Here is a 19112-nt window from a genome sequence, read left to right as displayed (position 1 = left end):
AAAGAAATAGTCAGCAGGGTGTGTGAGAAACTCACGGTGGCAACAGTGAAGACAGACACAAGTGAACACAATTCAAGGGTGTTCATTAAACTGTATGCAGGTTGGAAAAACGCCTAATCTAAACCTAAATCTAAGATGGGAGCAAGCGTCGACCATCAAAATGAAAATAAGGCAGTCCTAGCGGCGGTGTGTCAAAATAAAAAGGACTTATAGTTACTAAGAAACCTATTGCCAAACCTTATTACTAATGAAAAAAGGGTGTGGGATGATTTTCAAGAAAAGAAAGAAGTGTTCGCAAATAAATTGTCGTAGCTTGAGACTCCCTTCCCCACGTTTTGAGCACGGGTTAAGATGGGAGCTTGGAGCACAGCACACACACACTCAAGCTTTCCCAGCACGAGTCAACAGTTCCACTTGCAGCTGTTGGGACTGGCGATTGCCAAGTCTTGTTTCCCTTGAAAGTTTCTTGCCTTTGTGGGCCAGATGTATTCAATAAGAAAAACAACAGTTTCTTCAACAAAATGAAAGTTTGTTTCCACAGTTAACGTTGGGTGATGGCTTCACCCCTTGGTCCCCCTCTTCCGGGCACAGACCCCTCTTTACTTTCAATCTCCCTTCGCCGGGTTTCACTTTTGCCAACTTCACATTTCCTTTGTTTTCAATGATTGCGGGATTCACTTCCCTCGCTTATACATGTGGCAGGATTCACTTCCCTTACTTTCTCATGTGGCGGGATTCACTTCTTGTGCTTTCTTAGTAGTTCTTAGGTCAAAGGCTTTCGACTGTACAGGGATTTTGCTTGACCTCATGTATAACCACTTTGACCTAACTCAGTGGCTCTTCTACAGCTTTATAGTATCTGTAGTTTCACTCAGATAGGGCTTGACCAAAATTTCCTGGAGCAACACCCATGTGGTGCTGATTCCCTCTGCAGCTAGTCTCCCCTTTAACACCTTTACAGTTCTTTCAAATTGGTTCAACTTGCCACTTTGCGACTTTCATTCCCCACGGCCCGGCTCTTTTCAGCTCTCCCTTGACTCGCAGGCTGTGATGAACTGCTTGCCTTTCCTCGTAACTGGAGTCAAGGCCAGTACCACTGTAGCAGGAGTGCCCCTCGCTCCCGCTTATCAGCGCTGACACTCTCTGTGCACCATTGACATCTGCTGCAACACATTTGGGCTATTGTCCTCGGTTTTACCATCTCCTCTGTAGAGTTTTTGCAGGTCTGCATGGGAAGGGGCAAGGTTGCGTCTCTCGTCAGCCTCGCGATATTTGCTGCTTTTCTCCTCTTCTTGAGCTTCCGGGCCTGGATAGCTGTCTCGTTGTGCGGTCGGCCTTGCTCCTACTGTCCTCTCTTGCTCCACCTTTTATTCCTGAGGGGAAGGGAAAGGGCCGTCAGGTGTGTGTGATTCTGATCAATTTCCTGACTTTGCCTGACCCTTGTATTGGGACATGTCAGGTAAACGGCTCTGGTATTAGTCCGTTCTCTGGTGTGTCATGCGAAAGGGTTTGTATTGGAAAAGGGGTGGAGAGTCCATTTTTTTTTTAACGTCCTACTTGGTAGGATGGGGAAAAGATGTCGAAAGAAGGGTAATACCGCGTCTCATGCTTCGGTGTCCCACTATCACTTCTCAAGGACCCCCCATTCTGGTGATCTTCCCTCACTGGTCCACCCCCAGGAACTGAATTCAATAGCGATGACTGTGTCCTGGCCACCTGGATGACGGATCCCTGAGGTCTAATTAGGGAGAAATCTTCAGGTTTCTCACAAGTGCTAGGCCCTTTTAAGAGGAATTGTGGTAAAGAAGTAGGTGAGTACTATAACCCTGTGAAGGTAAACTGAGGCTAGAAGCGATTGGGCACTCTATCCCTGTGAAGTTAATCTGAGACCTGTAAAGGAGCTGCATGGGCACTCTTGGCATCTACCCTGATACCAGCAAGAGGGTACTTGGGCTCCAACAAAATCCCCATCGCAAGAATGGAAGACTCAACCATAGGGCAAGGTTTACTGTCTTTATTATCAATGAAAATGGCAGGGATCACACTAGAACAGAATCTCGTTCCAGAAGTTCTCAGAACAGAATCTCGTTCCAGAAGTTCTCATCCTCCAAATGTGGGATACATCGTTTTAAGGACTAGTGACATCATAAAAACAAGTTATGTCCCACAAAACGTATCAGGGAAGGGAATTGGTTAGTCAAGGAAAACTATGTAATCCATAGGGGGTTGTTTGGTTATTGGATTGACATATCTGGTAGCACCACCTCTACGTGCCAGGAATACAAAGTTGCAGGTTATCCAAAAGGTAATACGTTCTTGCAACATAGTGTGCTTAGCGTGAGAGGCAGTCACATATTGGGCAGAACAGGCCTTCTCAGCCTTGAGATTAGGCTGAGTGCAACTATAATGGGAACAATCACGAATGTGCTGTGGGTTCCCAACAAGTTGCCATCTCTGATTGCATAAGCTCTGAGAGCATACAGTTTTGAACCTGTGTAGTAATTGTATCTTTCCACCTCTGATTCAATGGGAACAGCTTTCCTCCACCTGCTTCAAATGAATAGGCACTTTCCTATTCTTCCAGGTCACTTGTGTGTGTGAACCACGAAATGGAGCTCTGCTACATGTTATTATGAGGATTTTAGGTTATATTCCTTGCAGGAAGCTCTGTCTGTCTGCCTGCCTTTAGCTGAATCAGGCTGTCTGCCTCTCCCTGTAATCAAAGCTTGTCTTGCTTCCCCATTCACTTCAATGCACCCATGGCTATCATCTTTGTTCTTATGGCCGTCCATGTTATCCGCAATTAAGCATGTGCAAGCTGATTGTATGTATTCTTGGCATCTTGTTGTTTCTGCTTAGCTAAAGATTTACTGATGTGTGTCGTTCCTCTAACTACTATCAGTCATAAGCATTTGTTTTGTGTCTATCTGCAATAAACTAAAATGTCTTTGTAGCTTCATGCATGCATGGATGCCTATATGATTCATGTCTAATGCATCTACATTGTGATGTCAGTAGTAACGTCAGCTTTTCGAGGTTATAGTCAATCAACTTGTTTGATCGATGACACGGTATCTCTTCGATATTGTTAGTTGGGTACGGTTTGAATGGCTGTCTGAGTGAATAATGTTTATCACATCTGCCATGCATCACTGATGGCGATGAAGGGCTCTAGAGTGATGTAAATCTCTCATTTCTCTGCCTTCGGACTGCAAACCGGGTGGGGTTACGAGGGACACATTTGGATCTTCCACTTCAGACCAGAAGCGAACAAGCATATCAGGCAGATTTCCAACATGCTGATCAGCTAAAACCGTTTAGATCCTTGATCAATTCACAAATGTATAGATTGAAAACAATTAGGATAGCCAAGTGGGTTGGTGAGGTGATCCAAAAAACAAACCCTTCTGGAAGGCGTGTGCAGTGTAGGACATGTTGACTTTGTGAGAACAGCAAAAAGGATTAAAAAACATCCTTAAGCATGGGCGCATGGTAAACAGCGGCTGATACAGCTTGGAACATCTTTGATAACTTTCAGAAAAAGCAGCATCATAAAGAAATGTGATGTTTGCCAGCAGTAGCCGGGCACAATTGTGTGGCAATGTTTGCCACCTAAAAGCACATAATAAAGACATTGGCAATGGTTTGAATAAAGCGTGAAAAACATTTACTAATTGCAGCACTGCAATGGTATTATATGCAATTATATGCCGAACACTAGGCAAAACCATATACATGGTATGCAATACAATAATTGAACACAACTGTATCAAGAACAAAACAAAATCAGCCTTAGTCCCAAACTTGTTTTTAACAATTTCACCATTCAGAAATTAATATAAGATAGATGCAATTCACCCACTGCAATCAACAGGCGGCAGATGCAATTCACCCACTGCAATCAACAGGCGGCAGATGCTATTCACCCACTGCAATCAACAGGCGGCAGAAGACCTGAAGCTGTGGTGTGAAAAACCACATATATTGTTTGCCACCCCCACATGTGGTTGGATTAAACAAGGCCATAAAACAGCACACAATTTAACTGGTATGAGATTGGTTGTCCGTTTACGAGACCAATATAGATATAGTAAAAAGACTTCGAGAGTCACAAGTGCTGACTGGTTTCGGCCAGTGTCCAAAAATAGACGTCAGCCAGCTTTCCCCCCCCCCCCTTCTCCTTCTGCGTATCTGGGCTCTGCTAGTGTCTGAGGTACACCCATCATCTGGCTTTAGGCTTTCTCTTTCTCTGACTTTAATTGGAATCTGAGATAAACTTCTCGGGAGGCTTTTACTCTTCTTTCCCCTCTAGTTCTGGTCTCTGCCAGTGTCTGAGATGTCTCCTTCGACTGTCCTTTGGTTCTTTCTCTCTGGTCTTGCCCGTGGCGTCTATCATGCTTGTGCTTTCTCTATAGCTCTCCCTCTCTGCTCCCTCCAAGGCTGTAGTTTGCGCTGGGATTCTCCCTCTGTTTGGTGTGGTTGATTACACTGATTGTGTAGGCTCTGTGCCACGAGTGTGGCCTAGGCACGCTGTGACCGCTTCCAATTATTCACATCAGTCTTGCATCAATCTCTTTTGGGGGAAAATGATTGGATCTTCTGTTAGGGCCTGTGTCATTATGAATTTGGGGAGTTGGGTATGGTGCTGTTGTAGCAGGGTGGCTTGTGCTAAACAAGCTCGTTGGCATATTCTGCAGTCTGTCGAACCCTCTGACTGATGTTTATACTGCAAACTGCACCGGGAACACACAGACACGATCTGGGAAATCCACTGCCTCCCCCAAGTAACACCTAACCATAGTAGGTGGACAACCCTGGACCAAATTTCCCCGACTGCTGAGTCCTAATGTCAGCTTGTACAGTGTGATTTCATCCCACATCGTAGAGGAACCCCAACAAAGACATACAGATGCTCCCGATGAATACCACCACAACTGTGAGTGACTACAGGCGCAGTGCCCATGTTCCACCGGTAGGCATCTTTTAAAATGAACAATGCGCATGCTCCAGAACCATTTCACATTAACACAGTTTCAATAAAAATGTTAACTAAATTGGACATATAGCCCCTAGTAGATCATTAGCCTAACAGACAGTGGCCGACAGAATCAGTGAATCGGCCACATGGCCGTCACGGTCTAGAGGTACAAGGGGGCTCAATTGTGGCCTTATGGGATTTATGGATATCCAACACACTCAAGGAACAGTTCTAGTCTCATTTGCAAGGTGGATCATTGGCTGAGTAGGAAAGGGTCCTGATGCTGCGCTGGTTCAATATGGAAACAATGACAGGTGCATCGTTATGGTTCCTTGTTCCTGCTTAGTTTTGGGATGCCAAGGTTTTTGCAGTTGGGTACTTGACTATCACTGAATTAAGAGCAAGTCCATATAAGTGCAAAAAGGGTCCTGTTCAGTACATGGGGGTAGACCATGATGGACGTGTGGTCCACAAACACTTGGGAAGGTAATGGATTGGCTGGTGTCTCCAGCTGCTTTGCTTTCAGCCCTGAGCTATCGCATGTCGGTTCCTCTGGGCGAGGGACTCTCATGATGGCGTTGGGCTTTGCCACTGGATGTGTCCATCGAGATCCGCGTAAAGGTTGTAGGATGGTCCTGCCAGGCATTGTAGCCACTGTATCCCCAGAGAAGCATCCAGGGACCGTTCGGACACTATAATTCACTGGAATTCACTGACTGTGGCATTTCGGCACCAACCTATTTCCAGACAAATCCCAGCACGAAACAGCCCGTCCGGAGGCAACCTTGAAGGCGGGGAGTTCTAAATAACACACCATTTTGTAATTTACAGGAGAGGGAAAGGCAAACCTTTCTGGTATCCTCACATGCCCATTCCTGGTTAGACTGTGCAGCTGCAACTCTATACACACATGTAAATAGAGGCCCCTGGTTCTTACAGCTGCACAGACCCCATGTTGTTTCTGTAGTCCCACTCGTCCTGGTGCCTCCCTCGATGGCAGCAGCCATATTGATATAAGATCTGCGGGGGCCTGGAGGTCTCCTTAGCAGGCTTCTGATCTCAGTCTTTAGGTCTGGTGTTTTCTGCAGGCCCTTTTATATGCATGGTGACTGGGAAATGGGCCGACCACCCTTTACGTGGTGGCATAATTTCACGCATTTACAGAGCTTCCCTATCAGTGGTCGCTGTCACTTATAACTTTTGCAGACTTCTTTCTGGAAAAAAACGTGTAGGCTGGGCATTCACTTAATTTCCCGACATCCGAGTCTCGCTGCTGGCTGTCCCTTATTCTTGTACTTTTCCGGCAAGTAAGCAGTGGTCGCTTTAAAGCCACGTTTGGGTATGTCACCCTCATAAGAAAGTCCAGCCGTGGGAGCTCCCTGCTGAGCTTTAGAAAAGTTGCTCTCTACGCCCACCCCTAGTGCTACCTGAAAATAGAATTGCACCTGACAAGGCGGGCACATGGGAATCATTCAGGTGACTTTGCTTGGCCCACAGAGTGCTTGGTGAACATTCTTGCATTGATCGTGCTAAAAATCGTACATGCCAACCAACCCACCCAGTCATTACTATGAATTCTACGTAAGAAGCAATATTCGGAAAATCGTGGGGCGCAAGCAACTAATCCCTGGTGTAAACTTAACGGAAGTGGTTTTGTGCAGTGTGTGAGTTAGAAGCGCCATCCTCTTCTGGGGCTTTGTGCGGTGTTCTCCGGAATGGCAGCGACCTCACAGAGAGAAACTCCAAACACATTGTGTGTCAGTAACGGGCTGGCCCCTGCACTCTTTCCCCCAGAGGACAGAAACTGTGTAAGACCATTTGTTTAGTCTCCGCGGCCTTGTTTTGCTCTGATGTAAACTTTTATCTTGGCGCGGAGACTTGGGACACTCTACAGTTCCTCGATCCCGCTGGACACAGTTTAAGTATGGTGCCAGTGACTTAAATATTGGACACGGGCATTTGTGTAAATGAAAAGTGTGGCTCTTGCGAGCATTTGTGTGTGTGGTCTAGCTTTACCTCAATTTCCCGTTCAGTTAAGTACGTCGCAGGGCCCTTGCACGCAAAGGTTGTACGTTCATAGCGGCGTTGCGTTGGCCAGGTCAAACTCCCTCCTGCAGGCGGAAGCCTCCCTGTCTTTCTAGTTGCCACCACAGACCAATGCAGATTTGAGCCTGGCGTTTCTGCCACGCCATTCTACTCTGGTTCAGTCCTTGATACACCTTCGCAACAGAAGACTTTCTTTTAATGGAACAAATTTTGTCATTCGATATGGACAAGAGATTTATATAAGCTACTGCCAAATACATATATATTTTGTTTCCGCACGTGGAATTGTCTTTCTGTGCCATTCTGCGTGTGTTTGAGTTGGCTCGCTCTTAGATGTGACGCCTGCGCCTAAGTCGCAGTGTAAATAGCAGTTGTCGTCATATGCAGACACCATTATGTACATTAGAGCAGCTGCCAATATTTGCATGTTACTTTGAACTTCCTTCTCAGTGGGTGTACTCGCAAACTTTTACGCATCAGGCCCTATATGGCGTTGCCTAACATTAAGAAGACAATAGTGGCTCCATGTCACTAGGACACCAGTGTGCCTCTCCTGGACTTTCATGTAGCATTTCAGTGCCTTTTGGGGGCGGGGGCTGTCTGGATTGATTCCGAATGCAGACATTGCACGTGAACACCTGATGCCGCTGACCTCCAGGTGGAAAGTCTGGATTGTACCTATTGCATTTCTCTGCGTCATTAAAGATCTGTTTGACAGCAAGCAATTGTCTGAAAGTCCTGTCCACACAAGGAGCTTTGAAAGATGTAACCCATGGTTGGGATTTTCACTGCAATATGCTGTTGAATTCAAACATCCTGGTAGGCTAGAGTCTGATTTTTATTTTATCTTTTAAACTCCAATCATGATTTTTCCAACCCAGACTGCTTTTGTAGATCTATTTGTCCGACCACATTGGCTATTGTGGCAGTAGTTCAAAGAACCCAAACTAGCAGCTATGGGTATGGCGTTCTTTCATCGATGGGTGAAATTTCGATGTTTTATTTTCCCTGAGTACATTTTACCAAAAAAAAGGGAGGTTGGAAAAGTATATATAACAGGTCGGGGTGGTCAGGAATAGGTAAAAAAAAAAATAGGGGACGGGGGCTTGGGTGGGAACCCCCAAAAATAAAAATCTATTTCGATGAGTTTTTTCAGTAAAAAATACTTGGAAAAAAAAACATCGAAATTTCACCCATCGTTGAAATGACATAGATTCCACTATTGTTTTATGTATTAATTGTAGCACGATTGGATTGATTGTAGCAATCTTGAAAACTGCCAAACAGATGATAATCCTCATCCTTATTTAAGCAATTTTTTTTTCTCCTATAATATCGAGCTCTGAGTTGAATTTAGCATGTATGCCCCCGGTGTGCAAATTCATCTGACCAGTGTTTCAATTTAGGTTTCAAATATTCAAGCAAGAACGGCCTTACTCACGTGGTGTCCTCCGACTGGAATTGCCGAAAGGCAGAACAGTGGCCTTCCTTGTACCTGCAGCTACGAAATCGCTTTATCCGACAAAGGGCGCGATGCAAAGTACAAAATAATTTACAGGTGAGTGCATGTATGCCTCAAATGTGTATCCTCTTGGAATTCCTTTAATATATCTGCCTGAAGATCGCGCAGTCATATGATGCCCCCCTTAAAGTAGTTCATGTGAATAGAAATGGCGTGTTTATTCTATACACACATTCAGCTGAGGGAACCAAGGGATAGGCAGACATCGGGGTTTCCCCACGCTCTGTGTCGTCAAGTCAAGACACTGGATGAGAACCATGGTCTGAACATTCCCAGTGGACACATTGGCTACTAAAGATTGGACATGTAACTGTTCATCCAATCACGGCCCCTCGTATACCTATCCTGTATCCAATGAAGATGCATTCAGGTGTGAGGGGGAGAATCCAATGCTCTGCGGCCTCTCGGGCCTCTGCAACCTTTTTCTCACCAGATGTTTTTGACTTTCACTCAATCAGCCCAGGACAGCCTAGTCCATGGTGAGGGATCATAGGAGTTGGCCAAAGAGCCAAACGACACAGGTTTTCAGATGTGGGTGCATTGAATGTCGACTGCATCGGAAAATGACCCGAAGAAATGATCTCAAACATTATGGGTCAGAGTCCCGGAACGATTCAGGCGTAGATCTTCTGCCCATATGTTCCCTCGTTTATGAAGCCGAGTTGCATACAGGAGGAAGTATTGGGTGCAAGGGCCCCTCTTTCCCCCTTGAATGCCTATGTAAGACGTTTGCATGGCACTCGGACATAATGGTTGCTAGCCAAAATATGGGTGTAGGGCTAGGATCAGACCTCCACTCTTATGTGTGCTGGGTGCACATTGGCTCTGAGAGGCGTCAAGTGGCTCAATGGTGACCATACATTCCTAACATAACCGCCTCACCACAAGCCACCCCCAATTCAATATTAGAAATAATTTTTTTAAAGATACAAATGTTCATGCTTTGCATGAGCGATGCAAGCATGACTCTGTGAAGAATGTTTTCCCCTGCACCTGTCTGAGCGATCGGGCCAGGTGCAACAGGAACTTCCTCCACATCCCACAATGCACAGGAAAATGTCTACCCCGCCTGCATTATTTGCCGTGCTGCAGATTGTGTGGTTAGTCAGGAATTCCTGTGTGTTTCTCCTGCAGTATGCCTCATGCTGCAGGTTGTGTGGGTGCACAGGAAAGTGACTGCCTCTCCTGCAGTATGCCCCCGTACTGCAGATTGTGAATGTGCGTGTCTTTCCTGCAGTATGCCCCTGTGCTGCAGATTGTGTGGTTGTTAAGGAAAGTGACTGCCTCTCCTTCAGTATGCCCATGTGCTCCAGATTGTGTGGTTGCTCAGGAATGTGTGTGCCTCTCCTGCAGTATGCCCCTGTGCTGCAGATTGTGTGGTTGTTCGGGAATGTGTGTGCCTCTCCTGCAGAATGACCCTGTGCTGCAGATTGTGTGGTTGCTCAGGAATGTGTGTGCCTCTCCTGCAGAATGCCCCTGTGCTGCAGATTGTGTGGTTGCTCAGGAACGCGTGTGCCTCTCCTGCATTATGCCCCTGTGCTGCAGATTGTGTGGTTGCTCAGGAATGTGTGTGCCTCTCCTGCAGAATGCCCCTGTGCTGCAGATTGTGTGGTTGCTCAGGAACGCGTGTGCCTCTCCTGCATTATGCCCTGTGCTGAAGATTGTGTGGTTGCTCAGGAATGTGTGTGCCTCTCCTGCAGAATGCCCCTGTGCTGCAGATTGTGTGGTTGCTCAGGAATGTGTGTGCCTCTCCTGCAGAATGACCCTGTGCTGCAGATTGTGTGGTTGCTCAGGAATGTGTGTGCCTCTCCTGCATTATGCCCCTGTGCTGCAGATTGTGTGGTTGCTAAGGAATGTGTGTGCCTCTCCTGCAGTATGCCCCCGTGCTGCATATTGTGTGGTTGGCCAGAAACTGTATGCTCAGAGTCATTTGTGGAGTCCTTTTCCATATGTGAATATGTCCAGCCACAGAAAGCAGTGTTTTCCTTACACGCGGGCACAGTTGGTACACACATGGATACAAACTTTCATGAATCGGATCCTACACATCAATAGTTACATATCCTAAATGGGACACACACACACATTCTGCAGATGACTTGCAGCATCATTTATTACTGCTCATCATATACTTTGCAAATCGCTTTTATGCATCAATTTTGTTCATGAGCTAACAGAGGCAAGGGTGCATACATCTGTCACCGGTCACAGTTTATGTTTGTTAGGTATTGCAGGTATGCATATAAACAATGGCCCAGGTCACTAGTCTACACTGTTAATAGCTAGAAGGGTTGGTTCATTTGGGGACTACCTTTGGTCTGCAAGAACATGCTGGCATTTTGTTGTCCCAGTGTCCTACATAAATGGTGATTTACTTCATGCCCAATGTCAGGGGGTGGCTCTAGGCAATGCACAGGCTTTAAGCTGGGGTGTTGCTACGTCTGGAAAAGATCCGGGGCTACGCTAATGTTGGGACTGTCGGGACTAGCTAGCCTTTTGGTTGTAGTCCCTGAGCTTCTGTCAGGAGCTACAACCAAAAGACCATTGGCTATACCCCCCACCCCCCAAGTCACCTCTAGCAACGCCTCTGGCTTTACGTCATCGTGAATGTCCTCTTAATTGAGCTGTGTTCTCTTTTTGCAGTGGGGATGAGCTAGAATGTAGCCTCAAGGACCTCCGGCCAGCAACAGACTACCACGTCAGGTGAGCTATGACAGCACAAGTATCATCTAATCCAAGCAAGCTCATGACATCAGCCCACCAGAGGGACAGCATGCATTCTGGTCTATAGAATAGGCATCCATCTCTGGAAGTTCCTCGCCACTTCAGCGCCACAGAGCAAAGCAGTGCGCGTGTGTGGCCATTAAATGGCAAGCTGCCATTTGTGCTCCATTTTGATCTGTAGCCCCAGTGTGCCAATAAGACGATTGGTTCTAATAACCACTGCCTCAATCTGATTGTCTAGAAGGATGCCAGCGTATGGTTGCCTACCAGCAAAAATCGTATCACAAAGTGACATGAGCTTGGTCATTAAAATACCCTATGAAATGTTAATGCAGATACAGTTGCACTGATACCTTGCACCATATAGGTCTCCTGGCACTGCCTGGTAGAGAGGGAGAGTATCCTAACTGGGTTGATGGTAGACTAGCCATGTTTTCAGCCACCTTCTGAATAGAGCTGGATCCTGCTTCGCACAGAGAGGTCTAGGGCGGCCACAGGGAAAGATCGGCTGCTCACCTGGCCATTATAAAATCTGGCTATATGAAGAGTCTGAGAGGTTGAAGATCTGAAGTGGCTCGATGAGTGGTACATCATTCATTCTCGACTCAAGGAGGAGTTGCCTCAGGCAGCAGGCTTCAACTGAATCCTCTGGGCTATGGGACACTGGGGTTCTACTTTCCCATCACTGAAGAACAAGGGGAACATGAGCACCTGCAGTATAAAGCCTCTGAAGGTGTTTAAGCGCATACGTATTGAAGCCCAAATATTCAACATGGGTGCAGTTTAAGAGTGAGTGCTCAATTGCTACCACCACGCTACGCCTCTGGGCTACGTCAGATGTGCAACAAGCCGCCTAAGGGTCCCAGTGAAGAAACCACAATGTTGTGGTTGCTGGCACGAGTGGCACAAGTGATCAATCTGAAGCCTTGTGCTGAAATTATTGAATAACCTCAGGACTGTTTCTTAATGTTGTTACCGCGCTGTGATTAGGAAGTCAATGTATGCTGTTTTAAGGTACTCAGAAACACAATTATGTTCAACGACTTTACAAATACCTAATAAAATAGAATATTGCATGTTGGAGCTCTTTGAATTTGACTCCTTGGTCTTCTATCAATTAATGCATTGGGTAAGCTCTAAACTGACTGCCCCTACGTTTCACATTGCACATTTCCTGAGGGTAACCATGAAATAAGGAAAAAATGTGGCAACGACCATTGTTCTGAGCTGCAAGCTAGTCTTTCATGCAGTGTTACCTAAATGATTGTGTATTATTTGTTATCAGTATTGGTGATTAGTCCGAATTCTCTGATCCGTCAAATGTGTAAGTTGATTTTCAAGAAGCAATCCAGTGGTCTATGGGGAACCACTGGATTTCCTGGGTAAATCATAGTTCTCAACCTTAAGAAAATGGTTCTCAATATACAATAGGCTGTGGTAGAGTGGCGTAAGTAGAGGAATTCTGGCTTAGCGGAAGCCTGCAGCAGGGGCAGAGCACTGATAACACTGGTGTAGTGGAATTCTGCATTCTGCAGGAGTTGAAAACTAGAAGGGGTACAACAAAAAAGTCCTTGTCTTGATATCGCCAGTGGCATAATCCTTCCCAATGTGTGTTTCTTTGCAGGGTATATGCAATGTGTAACTCGGTAAAGGGATCCTGTTCGGAGCCTGTTAGCTTCACCACTCACAGCTGCGCACCGGAATGTCCTTTGCCACCCAAACTGTCTCACAGGACGAAAAGCTCACTAACCTTGCAATGGAAGGTGAGTATCCCATGAAACAGCCAGATTACAGAAAATAATGGCAAACAGTTTTAAAAAAAATGTAATGTAATTAATAAAATGGTATTAAAAATAGTAAGTATTCTTCTACAAAAGTTAAGTTGTAACCATGCTAATAAACACTTGGGAACATAGTGGATTGTCAGTGACAATAGGGTTTTGATTAGTGACAGTTCTCGTTGGTATGACTTCGAAGCACTATATTCTTGTCCATGGGTTGCCTTTATATGTTGGCTTTCAGGTGTTGGGGGGGGGTCTGGAGGGTGCTCTCAAGTGATGGATCTAAATTGTGATAAGGGAGGCTGTGAGGAGAGTAGTGCTGCCGGCGCAGAGATGGAGTGTGTAAGTTCGGTATTAAGTTCTTCACATTTTCACGGTCAGCTGGGAAATGTAAGTCCAACAAAGTCCTGCCTGAACTCTGGGGTAAAGTTTGGTGGGATGGGATGCTGCCGAAGATGCGTGGCATACAGTATGCCCTGTACTAGTTCTATTTATTCGAGACATACATGCTCACCAGTGCATCCCCTAGGGAGAGTAAAAGTTAATTGGAGATTAACTAATGTTAACTTACAGGATCACTCGATTGGAGTATATGATTTAGAGGTGTAACTGTACAGGCAGTGGTGTCTGTAATGTTAAAAACCAGAGAGTGTTTCACAACCTAGTCCCTGGGGATCCCGTACTCAGGTGGCCAGGGAAACGCCATCGCTTTTGGATCCCAAACCTGAGGGTGGATAAGCGAGGGACAAACACCATGGTAGGAGGTCCTCGGGGAGTGGGGGAGAAGCACCCAATGGTGAGACATGGTATCCCCCTTTTTCCACATCCCATCTAATCCCTATCTCTGCTTATTTTATGGAGAACTATAACTTCCATAATTCCTCCCCACTTTACCTTGACAAAAGTACTGCAGTGAGGTTGGAAGGATTACCTCCCCTGACTTGCATGGGCCCTGTCCTTGTAATGAGGACAGCCAGAATCGGGCACGTAGCTTTAACAATGTACACCTGCCACTTATTAACACTCCCTGTGAAGATAAAAAGTGGAGCACACAGGCATACTTTGAGCGAGGCTGGGTACAAGAAGGACAAGCTCTTCCGAGGCTGATGCGAACCAGGCTGTGGAAGGTGGAAGGCCAACGGAATGATCTACAGTTGAGAGGATCAAGAGAAAGCCAGGCAAGATTTCCATGCTTTCGGTGGCTGTAAGCATTTGTAGAGCAAAGCCGAATGAGCGGAGGAAAGAAACCTTCAAGTTACCAGAGAGGGACCCGCGACACTCCCGGGTGAATGACGTAGTTGGGGAGGAGCAGAAGAGGCATTGGAAATGGCCTGGAGCTGCAGTAAAGAGATGAAAGAATTCCAATTAACATAGCCAGTGAGTTATCGAGGGAAGCAAAAGTCCGGGTAAGATGGTAAAGGGAAAGTGGCTCTAATTTAAAAGTTGAAGGTTGCCTATGTGCCGATAAAACGCGGATGAAGAGAATAATTGTTGAAAGACAAGTATACAAAGTGTTAGAGTGGTCCTGCGAGATGAAGTCGCACATTCGAAAGACTCTGTGAAATTGTATGAATTTTGAAAGGTTTACAAGCAAGGATCAGACAAAACCGCAAAAAGGAAAGAAAGTTGAATGGAAAGTGACATTTGTGAAATATGCCAGGAGGGCAAAACATAAAATATAAGAACTTTGGGAAAAGGCCACGAAAGCATTCTTTGTTTTTTGAGAGACTCTCTAGACCCTGTGAGGGTGAACCTGGGGAAGGGAGTTGGTGCTGAAACCATTCTGATGTTTCCTTTTGAGACACTATTTTCATTTTGTATTCCCTTAACACATTTGTTATTCTGAGAAGGAGGGCACAGTTGACTCTTCTTAGTATTGGCCTTTTTATTTGGACCAGACTGACTTGGACGTATTTGTTATTGGTTAATGCCTGAGATTACTCCCATTTTAGAGTTAGGGCCAGTTAGGAATTCTACCACCCCAATCAAAAGTGTAAATAAAGGTTTTCAAAACTTGTTTCTATTGTGTCTATGTCTACTGCTCGATGCCAAGCCTTCCCCACACTAGTGACCCAAATAAACCCTCATTAAGCCAGAATTTAACACCATCAATTGTCTAGAAAACAGTGTTTTGATCTAAATCTTGATTATTCATAAAGACCGATAGCTATTTATGAAACAACCCTTTTTTGTTTTTCTGCTTCCCATTTCCTGAGGACATTCCTAGTGCCTGTATGCAAAAGGTTTTATAAATTCGTAAATATTATTCTGATCTTTGTTAATCTGCTTAGAATCACATGCTGTGCATATGTCCGACATCCAGTGGTCACTGCGGAGTATTGCATTTTGTTTTTCATAGTCGAAAAGGGACGTCGACAAGGCGTGTCTGAAATACTATCCCTATAGTGACGTGCGTTGTACCCACAATCCCTCACGCGTCGAGGTCCCTCAGATTGTTTTTTTCCGCCCAGCTACTGGTCGCCTTTACGCGGAGCTCCTCGAGAGACATTGCAGATTCCATCTCCTCGACCTTTGGTCGTTTTCCTATTTAATATATAACATATCGATCCCTCCCTCGACGCAGTTGTGAAGCTGTCTCCGCCGAGCAAGATCTTCGACGGAGGGGACGAGCGGAGGAGATCCTTCGGCGTTGCCGAACACGTGGCCTGGCCTCGCAGGCCAAATACAGTAGGGAGAGTGGGGTCGTGGGACATCTCTGGTTTTTTCTGAGAATGCCTTTCCTTTTCCCCTTCCTTTCCCTTGGGGTCGTTATCACGATTTATTGCCTCGGCTATGGAGAGGACACCCTTTAGGTTTTGCCCACTTTGCAAGGGCAAGTTTACTTGGAAGGACCAAGCATTCACGGTGTAACCGCTACTTGCCCCTCGATCACAAAGAGGAGGGTTGCACGGCTTGTCGGCTTCTGAAGCCAAAGACTCTAAAAGACCGTAGGGTCAAGAGGTGGGCGGCCTACGCTATGTCGAAGGCCGATTCTTCACCCGCCGCTGCTACCACCGACAGTGACGAGGAACGTGATAACACGACCTCCGCTACGGAAGTCGTACACCCCTCTAAAGAGCGTTCGCGCTCTTCGTCGTCTGTCCCCGGCCCCGACGGGCTCGGCTTTCGCCCTGCTTATGGGGATGAACACCCCGGCGACACTGACGCACACGATACCACACATAAGCACACAACCCATAGCTCTTCTTGGTCGAAGACGAAGAAAGCATCAGCGCCCAAGGAGACGCAGGTTCCACCGGCGGCCTCCTCGGACCGTTCAGGTTCGAAGGCCCTCTCGCAACCGCAGCCGCGACCAGCGACTGGGCTTTCGGGAAATAAGGGCGCCGCCCCCAAACCATCGGCTGGCGCGCACCAGCAGAGAGTGCACGCCGCCGTAGAACGATCGACACCCGTAACGTCGAAACCACAGCCCTCCGCTGACAAACGAGTCGCAGAGAGCTTGTCGAGGATCGTTGTAGCCGACGCCCAGAAGCGTACGCCAAAAGACACGTCGAGCGCTACGCAGAGGTCGAAAGACACGCCGAAAAAGCCCGAAGAAAGACAGGGACTACCCCCTTCAGTCGGGGGGACCCCCAGCACACCGGAAGGCTTTTCGGAAGGCGATGGGACACTTTCCTCGACGTTATGGGAGAGGTCGAGCCGTTTTCAGCTAGATGACACTAATTTTTCCCCCGCTAGACCGCTCAGGGGTACCCCATGAAACCATGGAAAGGCTCCATCTCTGCATGGAGAGAATGGAGAGGTTTATGAAGACCCAGAACCCTGCCACTCCCAAGAGAACAAGAGAAGGGCCTCAGGAGGACCCCAGGGCCAAATATCCGAGACTAGTCAATCCCCAGCAGGACACAGCCTCAGACTTCCATAATGTGTATGACCTCACTGGTGAGGAACAATACTTGGAGGAGGAGGATGAATTTGTGGACGATGAAGAGGGACAGAACCAGGAGGAAGGTCTGGAAGACAGCCCAGACATGGTAGGAGAAGGCTTCGGAGAAAATCCAGAAGAAGGACCTTCTCACCCCTGGCAATCCCAGTCAGTATATTCGGACACTGATGTCCTGAACCTAAATCCTCCTGACAATTCACCTGTTAGAAACACGTCTCCCATTGACGATCAGCCCACATTCAATGCCCTGTTGCGCAGAGCAGCAGCACATTTCGAACTGGACACTGGGGAGATCTCTCCTGAAATAGACTTTATGGAAAGAGTAATTAAGGAGAAACCCCCAGTCAGCCAGACCATTCCCCTCCTCGCTTCAGTGAAGAGAAGAATCATCCCTTCGCTATCCACACCCGCACTAATCAGAGGAGTTAATCCAAGAATTGAAAAACTGTTCACTCCTTCACCCTCAGACCCGCTGTACATCAGGGGACATTCCATTCCGGATTCCCTTGTAGTAACTAATACAAGGAAGAGGGCAGGGGTGCCGCTGTCCACCAGTGAGGCACCACCTGACAAGGAGGGCAAGAGGTTATATGCCCTTGCAAAGAGAGTCACATCCTCGGCTGCCTTTTCGGCAAGAATTGCGAACAACAATTCTTTGCTAGCTAGCTACGTGGACGCGCAGTGGGCCAAACTGCGCAAAGATGCCGAAGAAGCGCCGGAACCACTACGTACACGCCTGCTATCAACTATTGGCGAAGGAACCCAGGTCAACCAGAGTATTGTAAAGAACTCTCTGGATGCTGCAGAGACAGCGGGACGTTCCCTTGTTCAGGGAATACTCCTTAAACGCCATGTATGGCTGCGCAACTCGGGGTTCAAACCGGAGACACAGGCGTCTTTAATAAATAAACCTGTTGAAGACTCAAACCTCTTCGGGAAAGCGGTGGATGAGGCTCTGGAGATGGCTAAAAAAGAGTTTGATACTATCAAAACTCTTGACCAGATCTCTAAGCCCACTACCAGACGCGGCTATGGCAACAAACGCTTTTTTCGTGGCCAACGCCAACAGCAGAATCAGCAGCAACAGTACCCTGCCACCAATTACCAGACCAATAGTGGGCAGTACAGCCAAAGAGGCCAGCGCCGGGGCAAAGGGAGAGGTCGGGGGTCCACCCCCAGAGGCTCCCAAGCCCCCAACAACACCAAGTGACGCGAAGATTCGCGTCCCCTCCCATGCAACACCGGTCAGGGGCCGGATAACATCCTTTCTTCCAGCATGGGAGGGAATAACGTCAGACCGCAGGGTACTTTCCACCGTAGCCAACGGATACTGCATTGAATTCAACAGTTCCCCAACATACAGACCCCCGAGGGGACGACGCGTGACACCGGAACACCTTGCCATCCTTCTCCAAGAAGTACAACAACTGCTGGAAAAAGGAGCCATAGAGGTCGTGCCTCTATCTCAGGTAACAGAAGGTATTTATTCAGTGTACTTCCTTGTACCCAAAAAGGATCTAACCATGCGCCCTGTATTAGATCTGCACCCAGCAAACAAGTTTATCAAACCCCAGAAGTTTCGTATGGTGACCTTACAGGAAGTGATCCCACTGCTATCACAGGGAGATTACATGACAACATTGGACATGAAAGATGCATACTTTCATATTTTAATGTTGCCAGCGCACAGAAGATACCTCCGGTTCATGATAGAGGGCAAACACTACCAGTTCAGAGTGCTACCCTTCGGCATAGCATCAGCACCAAGGGTATTCACGAAGGTACTGGCAGTGGCAGCGGCCCACCTGCGCAGGTTGTCCATCCCAGTTTACCCTTACCTCGGCGACTGGCTCATAACAGGGGATTCTTACGAAACATGCTTCTCCAATACTCAAAAGACTGTAGACCTTTTGTTCCAGTTGGGCTTCTCCATCAACGAAAAGAAGTCCAGCCTAGACCCCAGCGAAGTCAAACAATTCCTAGGGGCTCTAATTCAAACAAAGGACGGCCTCGTCTTCCCCTCCAACGAGAGGGTCCAAAACATGCTGTTTCAGATCCCTCATTATGTGACCGTTCGAGAGGTGACGGTACGCAAAACAATGCGCTTGATAGGCATGATGGCGTTGTGTATTTATTTGGTACCTCACACGCGCC

At 47.0% G+C, this 19112-nt stretch overlaps 1 protein-coding gene across 3 annotated transcripts in view; it reads left to right on the top strand.

The window, feature by feature from the left end:
• FNDC3B (fibronectin type III domain containing 3B) overlaps positions 1-19112 on the top strand; it is a 796261-nt gene that overhangs the window by 572918 nt on the left and 204231 nt on the right. For all 3 annotated transcript variants that reach the window (XM_069618738.1, XM_069618739.1, XM_069618740.1), the window contains 3 exons: positions 8431-8582; positions 11190-11249; positions 12895-13033. In XM_069618738.1, coding sequence (XP_069474839.1) covers positions 8431-8582; positions 11190-11249; positions 12895-13033 — 351 coding nt within the window. The remainder of the gene's footprint in view (positions 1-8430; positions 8583-11189; positions 11250-12894; positions 13034-19112) is intronic.

Source organism: Ambystoma mexicanum, chromosome 10 (assembly GCF_040938575.1).
Source record: "Ambystoma mexicanum isolate Mex_15411 chromosome 10, UKY_AmexF1_1, whole genome shotgun sequence".
Classification (NCBI taxonomy): domain Eukaryota; kingdom Metazoa; phylum Chordata; class Amphibia; order Caudata; family Ambystomatidae; genus Ambystoma; species Ambystoma mexicanum.
Note: the sequence above shows the minus strand (reverse complement) of the source record. Positions and strands in the feature narration are given on the sequence as shown.